The sequence below is a fragment of the Dipodomys ordii genome, unplaced genomic scaffold (assembly GCF_000151885.1).
Source record: "Dipodomys ordii isolate 6190 unplaced genomic scaffold, Dord_2.0 Scaffold88, whole genome shotgun sequence".
Classification (NCBI taxonomy): Eukaryota; Metazoa; Chordata; class Mammalia; order Rodentia; family Heteromyidae; genus Dipodomys; species Dipodomys ordii.
The window spans coordinates 1,452,614-1,477,419 of record NW_012267304.1 but is presented as its reverse complement, the minus strand read 5'-3'; the positions used below and the strand labels follow the sequence as shown (position 1 = coordinate 1,477,419).

The following is a 24,806-nucleotide window of genomic DNA, read 5'->3' as shown; positions in this document are numbered from 1 at the left end:
AGCATGATCTTATATGGTCATATGGACATAGTTTTTGAAGTAAGACAGACCCAAAGAAATATAGGTCCCATTGTCTCCCTTATTTGTAATAATTAGTATATGTCTAGGACAATTATCAGATGAGCAGAAAAGTAACATTTTTATCTGTAAATCCAACACTGATTGAACAATATATGCAGTGGAAGCCAGAAGACTTTCAGTATTAATCTGTTAAGTGTAAGATTATGCCATTTAAACATATTCTATTTGAAGGGTCTAATATAAATGATGCAAATGTGTGTGATTATGTTATTTTGGTCTTTTTTTTCTTTTTTATTGTCAAGGTGATATACAGAGTGGTTTCAGTTACATAGGTAAGGTAATGAATACATTGCTTGTCATCAGTGGGCAAGGGGGGAACCAATGCAACAGCAATATACACAAGGCAATATATTGGAAATGATCTGTGCAACTTGGGGGGGTTGGTGGGAGGGAAAGTAGGAGAAAATTTAGGGAAGGGGTAACAAGGTTGACAAGAAATATACTCAATTCTACTTCTTTAGAAGACTGTCTTCAAGAGAAGCTGGTTTATCAAAGCTTAAACTGCCTAGCTTTTACCAATGTCTAAACTTAGTTGTAAATTAACAAAATAATGAGGATTACTACAAAATGGTGATAACAGAAATAAAAGTTCTAAATAAATGAAGATATTTCTTATGCATGGATAGGACAGCTCAACTGTCATTATTTAAAACAATTGAGATTGTATTACTTAGCTAATCATTTCTGTGGCCAAAATCCTTGAGCAAACAACTTAAGGGAAGAAATTATTTTCAGCTATGGTTTAAGTCCAAAAAGTTTAGTGCTGTTGATTCTGAAACTGTAGTGAAGCAGAGCATCTTAGTGGAAAGAGTGTGTACTAGAGAATTATTCATTACTGGAGGAAAACTAAAATGATGCAGCCCTTTTGAACAATACTTTGACAGCTTCTTACAAAGTTAAGTATTGTCTTAGCATATGATTCATCCTTCACATTTTGATATTTACACAAAACCTTATATACTGTATTTATAGTAGCCTTGCTCATTACTGCCAAAATCAGGAAGCAACCAAAATGTCTTTCGATAGGTTAATAGATAAACATCTCTGGTACATTGAGATAATGTTATTGAGTGATAAAAAACAAATTTTCTATTAATTCACCAAAAAATACAGAGGAAACAGAAGTGCAAATGATTAATTAAACATTGCCAGAATGATTAACAGTGTTTATAAAGAAATGTACTCATTAACTTACTTATGTAAAAAAACCCTCTGATCATCACCTTTCCAAAAAATAACAAAATGTAAATATAAATAAAAATAAATAAAGAAATAGAAATAGCCAAAATGAAAAGGTTACCAATTGTATAATTATCACCATAGGTCTTTTAGTAAAAAGCAAATCTAAGTAAGAAGCCAAAAGATCTATTGTTATTAGAGGTTTGAATGAGAGGGAAAGAGATATATGTTTTTTTGGGGGGGGGTTCCGGTCGTGGGCCTGAACTCTGGGCCTGGGCACTATCCCTCAGCTCTTCAGCTCAAGGCCAGCGCTCTACCACCTGAGCTACAGCGCCACTTCCGGCTTTTTTTCTTTTTGCTATGTGGTGCTGAGGAATCGAACCCAGGGCCTCAGGCGTGCAAGGCAAGTGCTCTACCACTGAGCCACCTTCCCAGCCCAAGAGATATATGTTTAGGCAGAGTAGCGGGGGATTTTTAGGATAGTGAAAGTATTCTATATGTTACTATAATGATACATATATGACAATATACATTTGCCCAAACACTAGGGAACTCTATAACACAAAGGGTGAATCCTACTTTAAATTATGGACTTTCACTTAAAATATTAAATCTATAGTATTTCATTAATTGTAACAAATATGTCACACTAAAGCAATATGGTAAATGTGGAAACTGAGGGGAGAGACATTGTATACTTTCTGCAAAGTACTTTTATTATGCTAAGATACACATAAAAATGTATCCTCTTATCTGTTCATTTTTCTAAACATACCAAATAACTGTGCATAATAAAAATAATTCACTGACCTTTGTCATTTCAAAATGTTATATTAGTAGATTCTGTCCACTAGCTCTCAAGAGGCAGACGCAGGACAATTGCAAATTGGTGGCAAGCCTGGTTTACATAGGGATATCTGGTCTTGAAAACCAAAAACATTGCAAATTCAGGCCTGTAATCCTAGCTACTCAGGAGACTGAGATCTGAGGATCATGGTTTGACGACTGCCTGGGCAAGAAAGTCTGTGAGACTCCTCTCTCTAATTAACCACCTAAAATAATAACAGTTGAAACTGTGACTCAAAGTGGTAGGGCACTAGTCTTGAGCAAAAAAGCTCAGGGACAGCACCCAGGCTTTGAGTTCAAACCGACAACTGACAAAAAAATAAGTTACACTGGATCCAGGAGCTAGTGGCTCATGCCTGCAACCCTAGCTACTCAAGAAGCTGATATCTGAGGATTGTGGTTCAAAGCTAAACCAGGTAGGAAAGTTTGTGAGACTCTTATCTTCAATTAACAAGCAGAAAGCCAGAAGTGGCACTATGGCTCAAAGTGGTTAGAGTTCTAGCCTCCAGAAAAAGAGCCCAGGGACAGCATCCAGGCCCTAAGTTCAAGCCCCACAATCACCACCAACAACAACAAAATGTTGAGCTATGTTTTAGGGCACACTTGAACACTATATTTTATATCTTCAGCAACTAGTGCAGTGCTAGGGACATCATGGGATCTCAGTAACAGCTCAATGAATAAATGGATACAGTTCCTAAGAAAACCTAATATGTTAAGCAAAGGTAACTGAATATTTCTAAGTAAAAGAAGTCAATCTAAACAGGACTATACACTACATGGTTCTAATGCTATGACATTCTAAAGAAGACAATATTTTATATACATTAAATAGATAAGAAGATGCCAGTGGTTTGAGGGCAGGGGAAATGAACAGGGGGGATACAGAGGATTTCTAGTCAGTGAAACCACTCTATATTGCACTATAATTACTATGATTGTAGAGAACATGCCACTATATACTGGTGAAAAATCACAGAATGAACACAAGGTGTAAACTGTACGGTACAAGTGTCCCCCAGTATTCATGAGGTATTGTTTCCAAGCCACCTGGTACATCTAAAAATCCATAGGTACACAGGTCCCTTTTATAAATGGCATATACTCTGTACACATTTTCCCACATACCTTTTTTGTGCCAGCACTGAGACTTGAAGTCAGGCTATGGGCTCTTTTCTTTTTAACTTAAGGCTACTACTCTACCACTTGAGCCACAGCCCCACTTCCAGCCTTTTGGTAGTTAATTTGAAATAAGAGTCTCACTGACTTCTCCTGTCTAGGCTGGCTTTGGGCCATAATTCTTAGATATTAGCCTCCTAATAAGTAGGATTATAAGAATGAACAAGAAGTGCCTAGATTCCCACATACTTTAAAAAATATTTTAACTGACACATAAAAACATAAAAAATATGTATCACTGGGGCAACATTAATGTTTTGATGTTGAATACATTGAGTAATGTTTATATCAAGTTAAACATACCAATCTCCTCAAACATTTATCAATTCTTTATGGTTAAAACTTTAAAGAATTCTTCCATGTTTTAAAAAATGTTCGTTATTGCTATGTATAGTCGTATGTTGTGCAAGAACATACCAGAACTTCTTGTTTCCATCTAACTGTAAGTTAGTACACATTAATCAACCTTTCCTCACCTTTGCCTGCCTCCTACTCTCTTAGCCTCTGGTAACCACCATTCTACTCTCTGTCTAATTACATTTCTGTTAGCCTCTGATTTAAATAGAAAAATCCTACTGGCTTTTTAATTGGGGTAAATAATTCTAAAGTCCCGTTTCCATTCTTTGTAAATGGTATCTTGAACTAAATGGAGTCTTCCTTTGATGTCTAAATATTGTGCAGAGTCTCTGGGTGATTATTTTGAATTATGTATAATCATTGCCCAAGAATGATGATTGAGAATATGAGGGATAGAAGGCATGTTGCAAAACAGCATTTAATTGAACAAAACCTCTCTTCTCATGTTGTTAGCTTTTTTCCTTATCAAAGCCTTATTAGTGAAAGACCTGAATCGTCTATAATCTGATAAAAATAATATTTAAATGTATCCATGGAGGGACACCTCCCTCAATGAATTGATATTTGATTGAAAAAGGTAAGAAAGAATCTTTTGTAAAATTTAGATTTCAAGATTTTTGAGGAGGTCTTAAAAATAGTGGTAAATTCTGGATTTTCTGAAGTGGTATCTGGGAAAAAGGAAATTAACTGGGGATTGGATTTTGTCATGAGGCTTGGGTAACTTAACCATTGGGTACCTATCCCCTGTAATAAATGTCAATAGCAAAGCAGGTCTGGGCATTCGAGGTAGGAAATCAGTAATCACTCAAGGGAGGAGGGGTTCCTTATGGCATTTTACAACTGCTACATGACCCTGGGAGAAGCAGTGTTTTCTGTTAACTTTGCAGCTGGCTTTATCTGTCTGTCCTCCCACCCTGATTAATGGCAGGGCTGCTTATTCTCAGTCCATACTGATTTTCACTCTTTCAGTTCCGGACAGATTTTGACTTGCTACTATCTAAATGTGAAGTACAATACAGAATTCTGTCTACTTGAAAAATTATTAAGTTTTTAAAATTTTTCTTTAAGTAGTACAAAATGTTTTAATTCAACACTGCAGTTTATTAGTATATTGTATCTCACCCAGTAATAGCTCTCTCATAAATTTTGCCATCTTTTGCTAGCTGTGATTTGATTAATTAAATCTAGACTCTCAGGAATTGTAAACTACTCAACAGAAGCTCTTCCACAGTCTCTAAACCTCAATTTTTTGGTAAGTAAATTAAAATGCTATGTATCTGATATGGTTACCTTGACAATCTGAAAGGGTGCTTCAATATTATTGCAAATTTTTTGCATTATAAAAATGTGACATGGAATTTTTATTTATTTACTAATTACATATCCTTCTCTAGAGAACTTTTGTAATCCAAGACAGTATAATTAACATTGATCTAGAATCTACTAAGTAAATGAAGAAAGAAAACAAATACATCTATGGTAGGCTTTAATTAGTTTATATGTATTTCAAGGCTAAAACACTCTATGAAACAAAAAATGATCCTTAAGTTAAATGTAAATTAAGCATGACTCTAAATAAAACTATGCTGCTTATAAAGTTTCTCCTTTCCATCAAAGTGTCTTAATGACTTATAAAATCAACATTCACATAGAATTAGTATAAGATTTGAAATTTATTTATAATAAATCAGGCATGGTAGCATATGCCTATGATCATGACTCTTGAGAAGAAGATCTAGAGTTTGAAGCCAGCCTAGAGTATACAGTGAGACCATGTTAAGGAAAAAAAACAATAAAATACAATAAAAGAAAGTAAAATTAACTTTTAAAGATTTGAACTTTTAGGACAATGTCAAAGTTATTGATCAGTGTTGTTCTTTCTGTGGATGAACTAGAGTAGGAGAAACAAAAACAAACACACTTTGAAGCTTAACTCTGGCAAAGCCAAGAGCATGTGGAGTGCTTTATGGCCTTAAAAATGTGTAAAGTTGACAAAATAAAGTATATACTTTTGCCCTGAGCTGACTGGGACCCCAATTATCTCCTCATGATCATGAATGACATAATGATGATGATGCATACATACAAGGGTGGTCTCATAAGATCATATCTCCTGGTGACACACAGTCATATTGGTTTGTATAAATATTATTTATGATGCCCACACAAGGAAACTGTGACAGCACAGTTGTGAAAATATGTGCCTTTCATTAAAGGTTCTATGACTATACTTTAGAACACTTTACATATTCATAGCTCCATGTTGTTTTACTTTTCAAAAGAATGGCTCATTAATAGGTAAGTTAGTAGTCATTACTATAGAATCAACTCATTTCAAAGATAAAATCTTGTCATACCTATATCACATTTCATCCTTGGATAGAGTTTTATTCATTCAGGGAGGTCATTTAATGTACAAGGATTAAACAGAAACTGTAAAGCAGTGAAAGCAAGAGTAAAGAACGTAAAAGTAGTACTAAATATTGCCTATATTCAATTAGCAGCCATCAGGAATTGAATGTAAATGAAAAACTTGATTTTTTAAAGGAGAGTTTCTGAAAACTCTAAAGATAAAGTGCATATATTTTCAAGTCAAAACTTGTGAAAGATTTGGTAAAAACAATTGGTAGTATTGCCTAAGGAAGAAAACATTAGTTATTGATAGGACTGTGAAGTCAGATTTATCATTGAAAATTAGTTTCCATAGGGACAAAGCAATTGTCTTGAATTCATACAGCCTCTTTTTACAACAGATGCAAGTCACAACCCTGCAGACAATCCTAAAAACTATTTTTGTTCAATAAGACTGTTTCAATTTTTCTGGCGTATTTTAATAGCACTGTGAAATGCAGTCCTCGGTAACAAATCCTTATTTTTTTTAATTCTCAAGGTTCTTCTAAGATTAATTATAAGGAAGTTGTGTGGAGATGTAGAGCTGGAATAACTTTTCTGGGATGCTTACTCCCAAATGCTTCTTTCTATGAATCGTCTGATTTCACTTTGTAAGCATTTTAACAGAGGCATAGGAACTAGTTTGTCTTTCCTTAATGATGGCTCTCAGTGTCCTCACAATAATATTTGACTTCTCTCCATGGACATGCTGAAGAAAATTTGTTGGAATGACTTTAACATTATAGAAAAATAGCCAAACTTTCAAACTTGCAATAACACCCACAAAATTCCCTTACCACCTCTACAAACTACATCTTTTAGGGTCGGTGGAAGAGTTTTTATGCAGTTGCATGGTACAGTCTGGCAACTGTGAATAGACACTGCATTTGAATTCCTTTGAGATCTGTTTCTTAGCAACATTACAGAGATGGGAAGGCTATTCCAATCTTTGCTTAAAGGCAGATAAAGGAGTAGATATTTGCCCCAGTGGATTCTAAAGTGCTTTAGCAATGAATTGCAAATCAGGGATCTCAGTGATCAAAGTGGCCCAGAGAGCAAACAAGATTTGATCTCATATGCTACTCAAGCAGCAGGAAATCTGCTAAATTCAGGAGCTGACTTTCTGAAATCAGAGTGACATTATGTCATCAAACCATCCATAAATATCCACCTTTTTCCCTAAGTGGTTGTTTTTAAAAGTCCTCTGGAGCATTACTGAGATTAAAGTTGCAACATGGACTTGCAGGATCAAGTTGCTGTCTAGGAAACTGAGATCCCAGCATCTGGGACAACTTCTCCATAAGTGAACTGTCCAAGAGCTATTGATTTACTTTCCTACTTTTGGATCTACTTAGTAATGAATAACAATTCATTCTAAAGAAACATGCATTAATTTTACATGGTAATGGAGTTCCATATATTCTCTATATACATATAATATAGACAGCTCAAATTCAACTACGCTCTTCCTGCCACTAGCCCCTTCTCAATCTCTACTTATTATTTTACTTTCAAGAAGTAAACTTTGACATGCATGTATAACACCAGAGTTACAATTCAGTTAAAATATGACTTCCAATGCAATGTCCTTTCTTTCTTTCTTTTTGTGCTGATCTTTTAGACTTGAACTCAGTGCCTGGGCTCTGTCCCTGAACTGTCCCTGAAATTTTATGCTCAAGGCTAGCACTCTACTACTTATGCCACAGATCCATTTCTGGTCTTTTTTTGGTAGTTGGAGGTAAAAATCTCAGAGATGTTCCTGCCAGGGTTGGCTTTGAACCTAAATCCTTATACCTCAGCCTCCTGAGTAAATAAAATTATAGGCATGAGCCACTAGTAACTAGATTATTTTCTTTTTAAAATTTTTTAAATATATATTTTATTGTAAAGATATTGTATATAGATATTGTAAAGATATTGTAAAGATATTGTATTCTTTTTAAAATTTTTTAAATATATATTTTATTGTAAAGATATTACATGAGTAAGGTAATGAGTACATTTCCACCCCAGCATTGTTACCCCCTCCTTTGTTTTTCCCCTACCATCCTTTCCCTCCCCACCCCACAACTGCTCCCAAAAAGTTAATTTTCAATATAGTGTCTTATACATCTCATTGTTACAATGGGTCATCCTGTGTCTTATTTCAGCATTTAGTTTTTAAAATTTATTTCATTATCTTTAAGTGATAATACAAAGTGGTTTTAATTCAACATATCAAATTATGAGTACATTTCACCTTGATCCATGTTACCCCTTCCATCATTGTCTCCTTCTCATTTTCCCTCTTGAATTTGTGTAATGGAACATAATATCCTATGTGATAATGTTAACAGTCTGGCCTTTGGAAATTGATTAAGATATGAAGGCTGTCCCTCATTAATGAGCTGAGTCACTATAAATGAGGCTCTAGTGAGTTCTCTGACCCTTCTGCCCACAAGGATAACTTAAAGTTGCCATCCCTGAGGAAAAAATCTTCACTAGCAGAAAATTTTATGGCTCCTTGATCTTGGATTTCCAGCTTGAGGTGTGTGAAAAATAAATTTCTATTTCTCAGAAATTACCTGTTTTTTGATATTTTATCATAATAACCTGAACAGACAAAGACAGTTCTTTGAAGAGACCCATGCATGCACAAGTAAATTTTGTTTACAGAAATGTCTTTGAGGAGAATCTCCTAATTAAAACCCTCAATACTTTGCTTTCAGAGTTGTTCCTTTGAAGAAAATGCGTGGGCTATGGGGGAATGTAGATATCTTAGTACTAGTAAAAATGTTAGTATTTTAAAAAATTAAATTGCCTTATTGTTCCAATCTGTCTCATCTGTATAAAAACCTTGTACATCCTTGAAATTGGTTCCAAGGACACTGGCTTTGGAGGCTAGAAGATGGGTCTAGTAATTAATTCCCATGTTAGCATAAATAGCCATAGCCTGAAGGAACACTGGAACTCACACAAGGTCCCAAATAAATCACGGATCACACAATTAATATTACAAAGTGGTTGACAACCTGTTTATTTTGGCCAGGAATTCCTGCCTCTTCAGTTGTGTTTCTCTGAAGGTATCTGTAGTTAGCTAAGAAGTTTTGTGAAATTTTCAGAATAAATTCCCTACAAATCTCATCCAGTGGAAATATATTATATACCTGCTTTTTTTTAACTGGGAGTTTGGAGTTGGAGGGGTTTGAGGAAGGGGATATATCAACATCAAATAAGCAATTGCATTTTGCAAGTCCTCAAAGGTTGACTTCTGCAGCACTTGCTAGCTGGTTGACTCATTGTTTAACACCTAAACAATTGCTGGTAGAGTACAGCAGCAGTGCCTTCCTGATTGACCTTCTGTAACATTATCAGGCACATACTTCAAAAAGTTAATTACAAAGGAGAAAAAAATTATACTTTTAAAAAGGACAGTAGGCAACACTAAGGAAATACACATTTTTAAATGATTTATCCATTCATTAGTTGTAAGAAATATATCATTGCAACTTTAGTTTCTAATGGCCAGAGAAATTAGGTATCAGGCGCAGAGAAACTTCATATGTCTTTACATAGTGTACCCCAGAAATATGCACAAAGATTAGGTGTCAATTTTAAAATGAATGTTTTCCAGAAAAGTAATAAAAATCTATCCCATGTATCAAAATAACAAATAACAAATTAGCCATAAAGTAAGCTACAATATATAAAGTAGCCAAATGACTTAATATTTAAATGTTTAAATATCTACATAATCCAGCCACTTTACATCTAGGTATTCAGCCATGAAAAAAGCAAAATATGTGTATGAAAATACATATATATGAATTTTCACAGTAGCTTTATTTGTAATAGTCCCAAACTAACAAACTTAAATGTCCATCAATAAGTGAATGAACAAGTAAATGATTATATCCATAAATCAGCACTCATTAATGAAAAGAAGCTATTGATACACATAACATGCTGGATAAATCTTGAAATAAATGTGTTAAGTGAAATAATGTTGACAAAAAGGAAGTATATATGACATAGTTCTGTATATATAAAACTGTAGAAAATTCAGACTGATTTATAGTGACAAGAAGATTAGTGTTGTGGGAAGGTTTTCAAAGGGGCAGCAGGAAACAAGGGGTGATATCTTCTTTATCTCAATGGTTTCACCGGGCACACATATATCAGTCAGCCTGTATAGATTGTGCACTTTAAATTGTGTGTTGTTTATTGCATGTCAATTAGACCTCAATAAAGCTGTTCACTTTTTTTAAATCCACTCAGTCATGTAAAAGAAATGGGAGATAATTACTTTAGGTTCATTTAATTGCTATCTTTGGTTGTGAAATAGAGCCCTGAGCTTGCTGGTAATAGAAACTCTACTGCTAATTAACTAACTGCTACCTATAACTGCTCTTTTGGGGACAAGTTTCTTTCTTGGAAAAATTGAAGAGTGGCTTCTAAAGTCTTTTGCAGGTAGATAGGTTGATGATAATCATAAACAAGTATCTTCTAAAACAATTTAAATGAAATTCACATTAATCTCAAGCAAATTTAAACTTGTTATTGCCTAATGAAATGTTGCTAACTAGTAATCTTAAAATTCAAATGGAAATTAATACTCAAGAATTATTTGTAACTTGTTAGTTCTATAAAAAATGTACTCACTACCTTACTTATGTAACAGTAACCCCTCTATACATCACCTTGACAATTAAATTTTAAAAAAATATTTGTAATATATCAGTTTTTTCTGAAAGTCTACTCTGTACCAGGCAACTAATAAGAAGTGATTAGAAGTGATTTTTCCCCCCTGGTCATGGGGCCTGAACTCTGCAAACACTCTACCACTGAGCCACCTTCCCAGCCCCTAGAAGTGATTTTTTGGGGGGGGTCCAGTCATAGGGCCTGAACTCTGGGCCTGGGCACTGTCCCTCAGCTCTTTGGCTCAAGGCTAGCACTTTACCTTTTGAGCCACAACTCCACTTCCAGCTTTTTTCTTTTTGCTTATGTGGTGCTGAGAAATCGAACCCAGGACCTCAGGCATGCAAGGCAAGCGCTCTACCACTGACCCACCTTCCCAGCCCCAGTGATTTTTTTAAAATAAGCTTTTTACTGTGAAAATGCTGTACAGAGTGGTTACAGTTACAGGAGGAAGGTAATGAGTACATTGTTGCCTCCTCCCTTGTTTTTCACCCACCATCCCTTCCCTCCCACCTACTACACTCTACCCCCACTCCACCCCACCTAAATTGTAAAGTTTTTCAACATAGCATCTTGTACATCTCATTGTTGCAATGGGTCAACCTTAAGTAGCGTTATTGAAACAAAGCTCATGTGTCATAAAATTTACCTATACACCAATATGAATCCTAGAAAATCATGTATTATATGTTAACTTCTATTTTTCCTAATGAGCAGAAAAATACTTCTGAACACTTTAGTTGTCAACCCCATCCCTCTATCTTGCCCCACCAATCCAAAAGCAACCAGTCAGCTACTTGACATCTCTATAGATTCGCCTGTTTCAGACATCTCAAACAAATAAAACCATATTATAGTTGGTCTTTTGTCACTGACCTTGTTCATAGTAAATCACATTTATAAGGTTCACACATGTTTTAGCATATATTAGTGTTTCAAACATTTTTATGGCAAATAATATTTTTTTCTTTGAACATATCACCTTTTATTCATTCATCAGTTGACAGACACTTAGGTTGTTTCTACCTCTTGTCTATTATGAATAATGTTGCTGTGAACATCCAAGTACAAGTCTTGGTAGGAAAGTATGTTTTGATTTCACTTTGTTATCTACTAGGAGTTATACTGTGGTACCATATGGCAACAATATGCTTAAACCTTTGAGGACTTGCCTAGCTGTTATCCAAAGATATTGCACCAATGGACATTTCTACAAGCCATTAAAGAGGTTTACAATTTTTCCCCATCTTCACCAACACTTAATGTAAAGTAATATATTTTTAAGACTCAATTTAAATGACACACTCTCCTTCTATAGTTTGCATCCTATTTTTCTAGCTTGCATGTACAAAACTTCAGACATTTGTTACATATATTATGTCATTAATTGCCTTTCATTCTTGAACAGCCTTATAAAGTATGTTTAAATAGCTAAGTGACAAAGCTAAGATCTCCCCAAAAGTGTCTTATCCTAAATTCTCAAGCTCTCTATTGCTTTATTAATTTTCTAGTCATTCACCAGCAATTTCATTTTCTTATTTTTATTTTTAAAGTCAATGTTGGTTGTATTTATCATGGAGTAGGATTTCAGTCATTGTTGAGATAATGAATGGTGGATACCCACAGTTCACTAGATTCCATTATTTCCTAGATTTTATTGGGAAATGTGCAAAGGACAATTCTACAATAGTTTAGAGAAAAATGTCCTGTTGAACTAACACACAATCCCATTCTAATACCTGTAAAGTGACTCTGGTCTATAGAATTTACCAGCAATTTTAATAACATGGCTGTTTTATTGCAACTCCCCTAGTGAGTAGGAAGTTGGTTTTGATTTGTGTTGCCCTAATGAATAGTGATGTAAAGCACATTTTCATACATATTTTCCCTAGGAATATCTTCTGATAGTCACTATTTGCATAAGCCCTCAGAGTTCATGGACTCTTTATTTTATAAATTTTTGATTAGATGTATCAGGTGGACACATAAAGATTATCATGGGAGTAATTATGAAGCATTTTAATTGTTGTAATATTATTCAGTATACTTGCCTTATGCATGTTACTTTATATTTAAGACATCCTGCAGCTGGCAAGCTGGTGTGTACCTGCAGTTGTGAAGGTGCATGGGAGGCTGAAATAAAAACATCCCTAGAGACTTTAATGTTTGAAACCAGCTTAGACAACATAGAGAGACCCCATATAAGAAAGAATAAAAGAAAGGAAGCAAGGGAGGGAGGAAAGAAAAAGGAGAGAAAAAAAGAAGAAAAAGAAGAAAGCTAGAAGAATACATATTAACATAATTTTATTGAAATGATAGACTGATATCTGTTACATGACTATTAGTGAGGATGGAGCAAGGGTATCCCAATTGCTATCAAAAAGAGGAACACAAAGTGTGCATCAGTGTCTTTGAAGCCATGGGGTATTCCACAGTCTGAGTGCAGTAGGAAAGTTCACAGACCTTTGATACTACACATGAGAAGGTAGTCTCAGAAAGAAAACACAATTGAATTAAAATGTTATCTATACACCAGGAAGTAATCTGGCTAACAGGAGAGTGAAAATGGTGTACAATGGTGTGAAAGGGAAGGATCAGTCACTTCCAGGAAAAGCAACAGAAGTTGAGTAAAGCAGACACTTCAACAAGCATCTAGAATGACTTCGGTAGAGTATCAGTTTTATACTGCCCCTACAGCTTTACACTTATGACATATGAAAGCTGTCTATTCTCCATGGTATAAATGAACATTTGCCTAGTGTACTAAGGAGTCACCTGCGAAGTTTAGACCTTTGTTGTTACTGGATAGAGTAACAGTGGCTAAGCTATGAAAATGCAAAGCTTAGATAGTGTTGAGAGTGTTGTTACGCCGTGTTATGTATTGTAGGAACTTCAGAAAACCTTCTTATATTAGAGGCTTACAAGTTTGCATTTCTTAAGATAGTCACTCTTGGTCTGTTCAACAGATCGTCTTTTAGAGACTGGCTTCATTTGAAGTTGCAATTAAAATCCCAGGCAGAATCCTCTTCAGGATATTTTATTGCTTAATTGCAAAGACAGCAGAGAAAAATAAGCAATTCAATTTTATACCTTATTTCACCTTCTCTAATGTGACCTGCCAATTCTTCAATAAACTTCTCCCCTTTCATCCAGTAGATCATTGGCCCAGATTCTCCACTGAATCCAAAGAATGCTTTGCATGGTATGTTTAGAGGCTTACCTGAAAACAAAAGAAACAGAAATGAGCAGAGGACACCTCGTTAAAACTGGCTTATGAGAGTGGCCCTTTAACATTCAAAAGAAAACTTAGGGATGAACCATTTTCCAGCCCTTTCCTCAATCCTGTTATTATTGTCAAGAAAAAAAGAAAATTATTATGAGGACTTCTAGGAAATTTTAAAATTCAAACTACCATAAAGGTGAAAAAAAAGTTGCACAGTTTTTGTAACTTTTATTTGCATTGCCCACCTCCAGGAACTAACAGCAAAGAATCAGATAGAAAGAATCTCTTTAAAAATTTTTGAGAGAATTGAGTACTACTTACTTGGACTTGTGTTGAACACAAATAATATTCAAAAGTACAAGTTAACTCTGGATTCTTATTCTGATTGTGTTAGGAAAACTTGGATAATGCAGTGACGGTTAACTTTAGGTGTCAAATTGAGTGGAGTATGGCAAGATAGTTCGTAAAGTGTTATTTCTGGGCATGTCTGTGATGGTGTTTCCACAAGATACTGACATTAGAGGTGGTGTCTGAAGTGGACAATGTCTAATCTGCTGACAATCTAGACAGAATAAAAAGGTACTACAAGGGAAAGTTCACTGTTTCTTCTCCTGCCCTTGATCATAACCTCAAGCTCTCTGTTGTTTGGACACAGGATTTGCATCAGTAGCCTCTGTAGATTTTGGCTTTCAGCTTTGGACTGAAAGCTACATGAGTTTCCTTAGTTCTAAGGCTTTACTACTCAGGCTCAGCCATGTTTCTTTCCTAGTTCTCCAGCTTGCCATACTCTGTTGTGGGACATCTCAGCTAAATCTTCAATAAATTGTCTATCTACCTATCATATAATTGGCTATGCCTTCCTGGAGAATCCTGATTGGTATACAAACTGAAGGAAAAATTTGAATTACAAATGTATCTATATATCTATAAAAGGGATACACAGGAAAAACTCAGTCATATTAATTTTACATTCTTTTTTATAATTTACAATGCTTAAATAATTATAGACAGTATTCTAGCACTTCTTACCATGAGTATTAATTTTGGTTGTAAATTTCTCATCAAATATATAAACAATTTTATATTTTCTGACAATGATTATAATTTCTTATTGCAGAGTAGACTATTAAGGGGATAGTGGTATAGAATATCATCCTAATATTTTATACAAGACTCCCTCTATTCATAAATTATAACACATTATTTTATCCATAAAATTTATTTTTTGGCCTTAGTTAGACAATGGGAAAAAGCAATTTTGAAACGTTTTGTTCCTTATGAAATTTTAGGTAGACTTGTTCCCATTATTATTCTGAGGCATTAACAAATGCCCAATCATACATTTGAAATGATCCAAACTTCCTTGTTCTAAGAACCACTGCTTTCTGAAAGCAAATTCTTTTAATTACCACAACTGGAAGATAGCATTCTTTTGGTACTATTTTTTATTTTACAAAGGAACAGAGTTGATATCTACACTAAGACAAAGTCACAAATGAACCTCCTACACACACGGATACAGTGTGGCAGGCTGAGTTTATCCATAAATGATTTGTTAGCAAATATTAGTTTTATTACAATGTCAATTCATCCCCCAGCAAAATGACATGTCCTAAAACGTTTGATCTTTCTGCAGTTGGCAAATGCCTCAATGTCAAAAGGCTGACCATATTTCTTATACAAATGTAAAATAAGGTTATTTGCTGTTGCTTCAAATACATGTTCCACATAGGGTTGTCTAAAAGTGAGATAATCTTGTGTTGTGGAAAGTACTGGACTGAGAGTCAAGAAACTTGGATACTAGTTTGGGATCTGTCATGAACAAATACACTGGCACTGGACCAATTACCACACTGTATGTATAATGATCTTTCTTATATGTAATGAGGATGGTAGTAATATTTGTGAGGCTCAGATAAGAGAATGTATACAAAAGTGCTTGGCAAACTCAAAAACCTCATTGAATTTATGAAGTTGGGTCAGAGAAACAAAAGTCAAATTTGAGGCACAATCAGATGTAGATATTGAGCTAGATATGTGCTCATTTTTACCTTGCCAAGCTCATGTTCTCCTTTTGAGTTGCTAGAAACAATATCTTTCATCAATATTCGGTAATTCACTCCCACAATCCCATGATTCTAAAGGATATACGATGCATCCTAGCAAGCCCTGAATTCTCTAAACTTGAACACAAAGATTTCCTATGTTTTGTTACCCTCATTCTCATGAAATAGAAGGTATTAATGAACAGCAAACAAATTGGCAGAAAATCCAGAGATTGTGATAAACATTACTGTAAAGGGTCCCCATTAGTAAAACTACTATATACATTTATACACATAAATTTTGGGTGTCATTCATTTGAGCTATGTCGAAAGAATATAGGAAATAAAATACCTTTTAGTGTTTCCTAGCGTGTGAGTACTCTATCCTTGTTTGGTTTTAATGTAAAAAGACAATTATAGAAACATGCAAAAGAATCTTCTTGCCGTGGTTCACTAATTACAACCGTGTCTGCCCTATCTTTGGCATAACATGCAAGGTACTATTGGAGATATTTCTTCTAAGAGCAATGGTTTTCTTCTCTCATCAGACTGTTTCTTCTTAAATGAACACAAGAGACAGTTTTTCAGCAGTCTAGTTTCTATATATTAAGAATATCCTGAAGATTTTGTCAATGGCCAAAATCAAAGGAGACAATTTTAACTATCATATGTAACACTCTGAGGAAAATCCTGAAATCATCAGTTCACTGGTCAAATATTGATATATTCTATTTGTGTCAGGAAGTGGCCCCTCCTCTTCCAAAAGTCACAAGAAGGATCTCTGCATTGATTGGGTAAACAATCTGAAAGAGAGTCTGTCCAGGCATTTCTCCAATTTGGCTTATGTGCCAAATCCTGACTACCAGTGGCATCAGCGAACTACTGTACTGTTTTGCCTCCAGAAATTTTGAAAGTCATTCTGTTATTGCATCCAAGGTAGTTTAAGAGTATCAAAATAAAAAAGAACTTTGTGGAGCTGGGCGCTTGTGGCTCACACCTGTAATCCTAGCTACTCAGGAAGCTGAGATCTGAGGATTGCAGTTCAAAGCCAGCCCGGGTAGGAAAAGTCTTTGAAATTCTTATCTCCAATAAACCACTCAGAAAACTGTAAATGAAGCTGTGACTCAAGTGGTAGAGCGCTAGCCTTGAGCTGAAGAGCTGAGGGCCAGCACCCAGGCCAAGAGTTCAAGCCCCACGACTGACAAAAAGAAAGAACTTTGTGAATTGGTACATCTGTGCTAAGTAATGAGGTAACCGAGGCTTTATGTAAAGTGCCTGATTCTCTGTTACCTTAGTATTTCTCTAATTTCATTTCTCAGAGAGTTCTCTGAGAATATACGTTGTGAGAAGGTTATTTAAAGAGCTGAAAAATCTAGAAATCCCAATAAGCTTAAAATTTCACAGTCATGAATTTCCTTTATTCTACTTTTAAGTACTTTGTAAAAGCCTTCTCAATTCATCGTGTCACTTTATGAATACAATGTATCTAGACCATCCCTTCTGTCATTCTGCCCTATCTCTCCTAACCCAACCATCACAATCATCAATTTTCTGAACCTTTGTCTTAAATAAGTTCAAGTTAGTAATGTGCTCAGGAGGAGACATTCTAGAGGGAGAGTTCAACTATCCATTACCCATTGAGTTGTCTTGAGTTTAGAACCTTAATTTTTCAAAGCAAGATTATAAGGTAAGAAAATTAAAAGTCAGTGAAGTTTGTGATAATGGGGTTGGTGTGCATCTCTGTGTAGTGTGGGTGTAAGTGGAATAAAAAAGGGAGTAGGTGTTGAAGGGGAATGGGATCTGCATATTATAATTTCGATTGCTAATACTTGCCAACCACTGTTCTGGAAAGAAGCATGCATATAATGTATACTTTATATTACAATTTTTCTGTCATTAAAGATGTATATAACACAACTTGTAAATACTAATATAATTCTGCATTTCAATTATTGAAATGATTAGCAAAGAATGCTTTCCATTATTTTGTGATTTTTTTTGCAAATAAAAACCTGGCATAGTTCCAAATACATATATTGTTCCATATTTCCATTGACAATGAGAATGAAAGTGTATATGAAATAGAGGAATTTCACAATTTCATTCATTTTACATATATGTGACTGAATTTGTTTAATGAACTGGATAGCAGATTCTGTTTTGCATTTCAAATCGATGTAATTTCTTTCAAAAGAATTTAAAGACCTTGAGACTGCACCATCCAATGTGAGAGAATTGCAGGTAAGGGTAAATGTATACAATTTAGTTTATTGTCAACACATATGAATCTTCCTCTACCAAGAATTTCTAAGAATTCTTCAAATGTAGCCAGGAACAAGTAGCTCATGCCTGTAACCCTAACTACTCAGGAGGCTGAGATCTGAAAATCACAATTCAGAAAAGTCTACAAGACTGTTATTTCTGATTAACCATGAAACATCCAGAAGTGGAGCTGTGGCTCAAGTGTAGAGTGCTAGCCTTGAGCAAAAATGTTCAAGCACAATGTCTAAACCCTGAATCCCAGCCCCAGGACTGGCATAGACACAGACACAGACACAGACACAGACACACAGACACAGACACAGACACACAGACACACAGACACACACACACACACACACACACACAGAAGTTCTCAAAGTTGAAAATTTAATTTTCAATCTAGATCTGCCTCCCATAGCCTATAAATTTTATGAAGGCCACAGATAATGAATAGTAACTGTTTTGCTACAAAATTGTTCCCTATTCTTTGTTTTGTCCTTTAAACAATTTTTCAACCTCTTTGAACATCTCTTTTAAAATTTCCCCTTATCACTACTTATTGGGATACAAATTTTCCTGCTATGTCAAAGGAAGCACTGTCATGGCACTTTGTTTTTTGTTATATTCTCAGACTATATTAATTGTACAAAGAGGTATACAATTAATTGTGATGTCTTTATATTTGCAAACAATGTACAATGAAGGGAATATTTATCACCTATCTTTCTTATTCTCCCTCTTGTTCCCCTTACAGTTTTTAGTTGGTTTCATTATGCTATCTTCATATAGATGTATATAATTACTTCTGTGACATTCATCTTTTCTTTATATTCCTCTCAAGCTAAAAAAGTGCACATAATTCTTAAGTGATAATCAAAAATTTTAGATTTGTTAATAGTTGAAGTTGGATGGCCTTATGGGGAATGAGTCAAGTATCTACAGTTTTGGAGAAAAAGAGTATGAAATAAGATGTAGGTTTTTGTTTTGTTTTGTTTTGTTTTTATTGATCATTGGGCCAGAACTCTGGGCCTGGGCGCTGTCCCTCAGCTCTTCAGCTCAAGGTTAGTGCTCTACCATTTGATCCACAGCACCACTTCCAGCTTTTTCTGCTTATGTGGTGCTTCCAGCTTTTTTTGCTTATGTAGTGCTGAGGAATTGAACGCAGATCCTCATGCATGCTAGGCAAGCACTCTACCACTGAGGCAGCTTCCCAGCCCATAAGATGCAGTTTTTGATTAATAGTCAACATATATAACAGTAAATTGGTGGGAGTAATGTGGACTATCTCATACAGTTTCAAGTTAAGAATGCACAGACCTACTATATGTATGGTATAGATAAATTTTAATAACTTTACAGTACTGAACTTTATGCATTTTCAACAATCATAGTTATTCTTCAATGGTGGTCTTGGAACCATATACCCACAAATAGCAAGGGTTTATCGTATTTATCTGTGTGAGCCTATTTTGTTAATATATTTCCATTTCCATATATTGTTCTGAAAAAGAAATAATCTCATGTTTTTATGGCTGAATAATAGTCCATTGTGTTTATATATCATACATATTTTTTTTGTCAAGGTGATGTACAGAGGGGTTACAGTTACATAAGTTTGAGGTAGTGGTTACATTTCTTGTCCAAGTTTTACAGATCATTTCCAACATATTCTTTTGTGAGTATCGCTGTTACATAGGTTCCCCCTTTCTCTTTTGTCTCACCATTTTGTTGTGCCCCTTCCTTTCCCTAGTTCAGATTAACATACCTACCATATCCATGGTACAAAAAATCAAATACAGTGACAACAGAGGATGAAACATAGGGGGAAAAACACAAAAGAAAAAAGAAATCACATAGTAATTAAGAAAAACAACAACAAAGAAAAACCTCTTGTGTCCATGTTTTGGAGATCATTTTGCATAGGACCTTATACCACACATTTTTATTGATTACTTGTTGAGTAGCATGGCTAATTCTACGACTTGGCTATTGTAAATAGTGCTACATGAAACATGAGTGTGCAAGTGGTCTCTCTTGTCTGCTGAATGATCAATTTTTGGATATAAGCAGGATCATATGATAGTTCTAATTTCAGTCTTACAAGGAATATTCATACTGACTTCCATAGTGGTCACACGAGTTACATTTTTTTGCAAGTTTCATCTACAGCAGAGATTACTTTTTAGTGGTACTGGGACTTCAAGGTTCAGGGAATGTGAGGTCCAGAGCCTCAAGCTTGCTAGGCAGGTGTTCTATCACTTGAGTCACTTTGCTAGCACTTTTGTGTTGGCAATTTTTGAGATAAGGTCTCACTTTATAATAGGGCCAAACTAGAGTTGAATCCTCTTGTTTGTGCATTATTGCATTGCTAGGTTGGTGGAATAAGCCACTCTGCCCAGCTATTATTCTTCTCACATAGCTGGGATGACAGGTACATGTTATTACGCAGCCATTGGCTGAGATAAAGTCTCACAACTTTGGGGGGGGGGACCTGGATTGGTCTTGAACTGCAGTTTTCCCAATTTATGACTCCTAAGTATCTAAGATTGCAAGATTGTCCTTCTGTGCCTAGGAATAGAATGGCTTCTCTTTTTCTAAGGTGAGTCATGGGTGCTGAGAGCTATAGAGAAAACCCCATAGTTTGTTCTGCAGAGTACTTTTAAGGTTCTACAAGTTGCAGTGGTGTAGAGTCAGTTTTCTGTTATTTCTTAGATCAGGATATTTATGTTGCCTGTGCAATAAATCCATATCCAGATAGCATTAGAATTCTAATTTCTCTTAAATATATTTTTCCATTCATGATGATTTTTCTGGCTGTTCTCCTGGATCAATGAGTATAGTTTTCCAAGCTAGTGTTTCATAGATTTTTAGGATGTACACAATTCAGGCTTCTAGATTTTTATTTGGGTCCTAGTTCTGGCTCTATACTTTGCACATATCATTGGCTTAAGCCGTTAACCCTTACAATCAATATCTGGTTGTGATATCTCCAAGAGTTATGCAACTTCGGTTTACACTTCTTTCTCTGGCTTTAAATTCCCTCTTCATTCTTGTACCTGGGCATTTCCTGATTTGCTTTCAAGCTGGACTCAGCATAGAAACTTGTTCTATTTTGACTAGCATTTCTCTATGCTTACAACGTAAGATAACTTTTTACTATCTCAATTTAGCCTTGCCCATTGTCCAGATGTCTGAAATGTTAACACAGCAACCTATAAATTCTGTATCTTCAGTCTGAATGCTATTTTTTTCCATTCTCACCAAGAAGTGAAACATAGAGTTTCTATTCTTGTTACTGTTAACAAAACACATTTTCTTTTCTTCCCTGGGATCACACTTGAATCTGGCCTTTATAAGATGAGATGAAAAGAGGAGTGGATAATTGTGATATCAGTATAAAGGCTAATCTCTTTCCTGTTATGCTTAAGTTTGCAAAATTAACTTCAAAGAACTTTGCTATTTTCTTAAGAAATGAAACCACAATTAGGGCATACATTTATATATATAAGAATTCCTTGAAATACATGCTGTAATCTAACAGATCAGCATCATCACACAAGACACAAAGGCATGTTATTTCAGTTAAGAGATTCAATTTAGTGCATTGAAATTTGTAAATTATCTCCTTAAAATTTACAGTAAAGCTCTGGACACCATTATATTAATGCCACTTTACACATGCAATCTAGTATGATTCTCTTCAGTGAGGCATGAAGAGGAAAGTCATAATTTGAATATGTGTAGTACCCCATTAAAATTGTCTTAAAGTTCACATAATTTGCCCAGTATGTCAAGAGCACTGACTAAAGTTTCTGCTTAGGGTTGAACACATGATGAATAGAAATTGTTGAAAAATTCAATGACACTTTGTTTACAATCAAGTAGTACCCAAAGGAAATTTTTTACTTTACACATTAATAGTCCTTAAGAAACATTACCATTTAAACTTTGCATCATGTGAAGAAATTCAACTCATTGCATATACATCTGTGATAGTGTAAACATTTTATTTTATTAAATGTATTAAAAGGTCATATAGAATACTGAGCATATTGGGCCAACAACAAAATGCTATACATTTCTTTTTTTTCTTTTTTTATTGTGAAAGTACTGTATAGAGGGGTTACAATTACATGGGCAAAATAATGAGTAAATTTCTTATCAAGCATTGTTGCCTACTCCTTTGTTTCCCTTTCCCATCCCTTCCCATCTCCCACTCCTCCCAGCCCCATCCACCCAAAGTTGTAAAGTTCATTTTTCGGCATAACAACTTGTACATCTCATTGTTGCAATGGGTCCACCTGTATCCCTATTTAAGCGACTTGTTTTTTTCCCTTCCCCTCCACAAATTATACCAATATCAAATACAGTGAAAGCAAGTGTTATATCGTGGGGGAGGGATATACAAAGCAACAAAGAAATCATCTTATAAATATGTTAGAAACAATTGCATGAAAGCAAAAAACATTTGAATACTTATCTTGGGGTTCAATTCACCTAACATCAACTTATCTGACCTTTTCTGCTTGTCTCAGACATATACTAGTTATTGCAAATACGGGAAACCATGGGACCTATGTCTCTTTGGGCCTGGCTTACTTCACTTAATATAATTTTTTCCAAGTCTTTCTGTTTCCTAACAAATGGGGCAATGTCATTCTTTCTGATGGAGGCATAGAATTCCATTGTGTATATATACCACATTTTCTTGATCCATTCATCAACAAATTCATTTCAGCTGTGAGAAAAAAGGCTATCATAGAAACTATCATAGAAAGTGTAATACAATTTATGTACTCATACAGCTTCATTTTTCAAAATCTGATGTTTGTTATAGTCAGTTATAGCTTTCTTTTTTATTGTCAAGGTGATGTACAGAGAGGTAACAGTTACATAAGTAAGGTAGTAGGTACAATTCTTGTCAAACTTGTTACCCCTTCCCTCATTTTTCTCCTATTTTCCCTCCCCTCCCCCCAAGTTATAGCTTTCTTAATAAGTCCTACTTTATCACAAACTTATTCTCTGAGATTATATGCTGCAACATCATTATGATTCAAAGATAAGGCTGAAAAGCAAACAAAATCTTCATGATATGCTTAGGTAAATACTCAAAAATAATTTCAATCTCTGCTGGGAAAGCCTACCATGAACAGCTTACTGTAGCAGAGATAACTAATGCTTGCTTTGAGTCAGCCAACCAGATGGTGAAATGTGACCCTGACCATGGTAAATACATGGCCTGCTGCCTGTTGTACTGTGGTGATGTGGTTCCCAAAGATGTCAATGCTGCCATCGCCACCATCAAGACCAAGTGTACCATCCAGTCTGTGGATTGGTATCCCACTGGTTTCAAGGTTGGCCTCAATTACCAGCCTCCCACTGTGGTTCCTGGTGAAGACCTAGCCAGGGTGCAGCCAGCTGTGTGCATGCTGAGCAACACCATGGCCGTTGCTGAGGCCTGGGCTCACCTGGACCACAAGTTTGTCCTGATGTATGCCAAGCATGCCTTTGTCCACTGGTATGTGGTTGAAGGGATGGAAGAAGGAGAGTTTTGTGAGGCCCATGAGGACATGGCTGCCCTAGAAAAGGATTATGAGAGGTTGGAGCAGATAGCACTGATGGGGAAAATGAGGGTGAAGAGTACTAGCTGCTGCTGCTTTACACTCCAAGTCTTAATGATTGTTTTATTTCTGTCATTGTTTTATTTCTGTATGTGACTCTTTTAATTCTGACCTGTCAATAAAATGTTTCCATATAAAAAAAATCAAAAATAATTACAGTTCACAAAAATAAAAATTTTACAAACAAAATAACAAAATAACAATTCCTGCTTGGTTCTATCCCCAGCAAAGCAAGAATGGAGGAGGGTGAAAATCAAGAATCAATGGAGACCAGGTGCATGTGGCTCATGCCTGTAATCCTAAGAACTCAGGAGGCTGAGATCTGAGAATTGTGGTTCAAAACCAGCCCAGGCAGGAAAGTCTGTGAGACTCTTGTCTCCAGTTAACCACCAGAAAACCGGAAGTAGTGCTCGGGCTCAAGTGGTAGAGTGCTAGCCTTGAGCTGAAGAGCTGACGGGCAGTGCCCAGACCCAGAGTTTAAGTCCCACGACCAAAAATTCATGGAAGCTATTTGGCTAAGATTGAGAAAAAAGCGTATTCTCTCATTTTGGAAAACACATGCATATACATGTGTATATATGTGTATAAACATATATGCATGCATACATGTGTATGCCTGCATGGATGACAATACAAATTTACAAAGCCAAAGCTGTACTGGATAAACCTAGATCCTTGATTTCTCTGAAATTACAGTCTCAAATCAACTGAATGGAATGTAGATCATTAGTGATAGGTTCAAACAGAAATTAAGTAGCTTTCTTGAAGTCAAGGTTTAAGTCAGCTTCAATGCTGAAAAAAAAATTCTTTTCCAGTACTCATTGTACAATGTTACCTTCCCATCTATACACATTGGGAAAAGAAAGTAACTTCAGAAATATCCTAAATTGAGGCAGAAAGTAAGTTGTTACAAACGAGCTTTACAACGTTGGTGCAGGAGGGGGG

The 24,806-nt window shown here is 35.4% G+C and overlaps 1 protein-coding gene across 1 annotated transcript in view; it reads right to left on the bottom strand.

Moving 5' to 3' along the window:
* The window catches only part of Il1rapl2 (interleukin 1 receptor accessory protein-like 2), a 1,034,228-nt gene that overhangs the window by 37,951 nt on the left and 971,471 nt on the right, over positions 1-24,806 (bottom strand). The window contains exon 6 of the mRNA XM_013025880.1: positions 13,801-13,930. Coding sequence (XP_012881334.1) covers positions 13,801-13,930 — 130 coding nt within the window. The remainder of the gene's footprint in view (positions 1-13,800; positions 13,931-24,806) is intronic.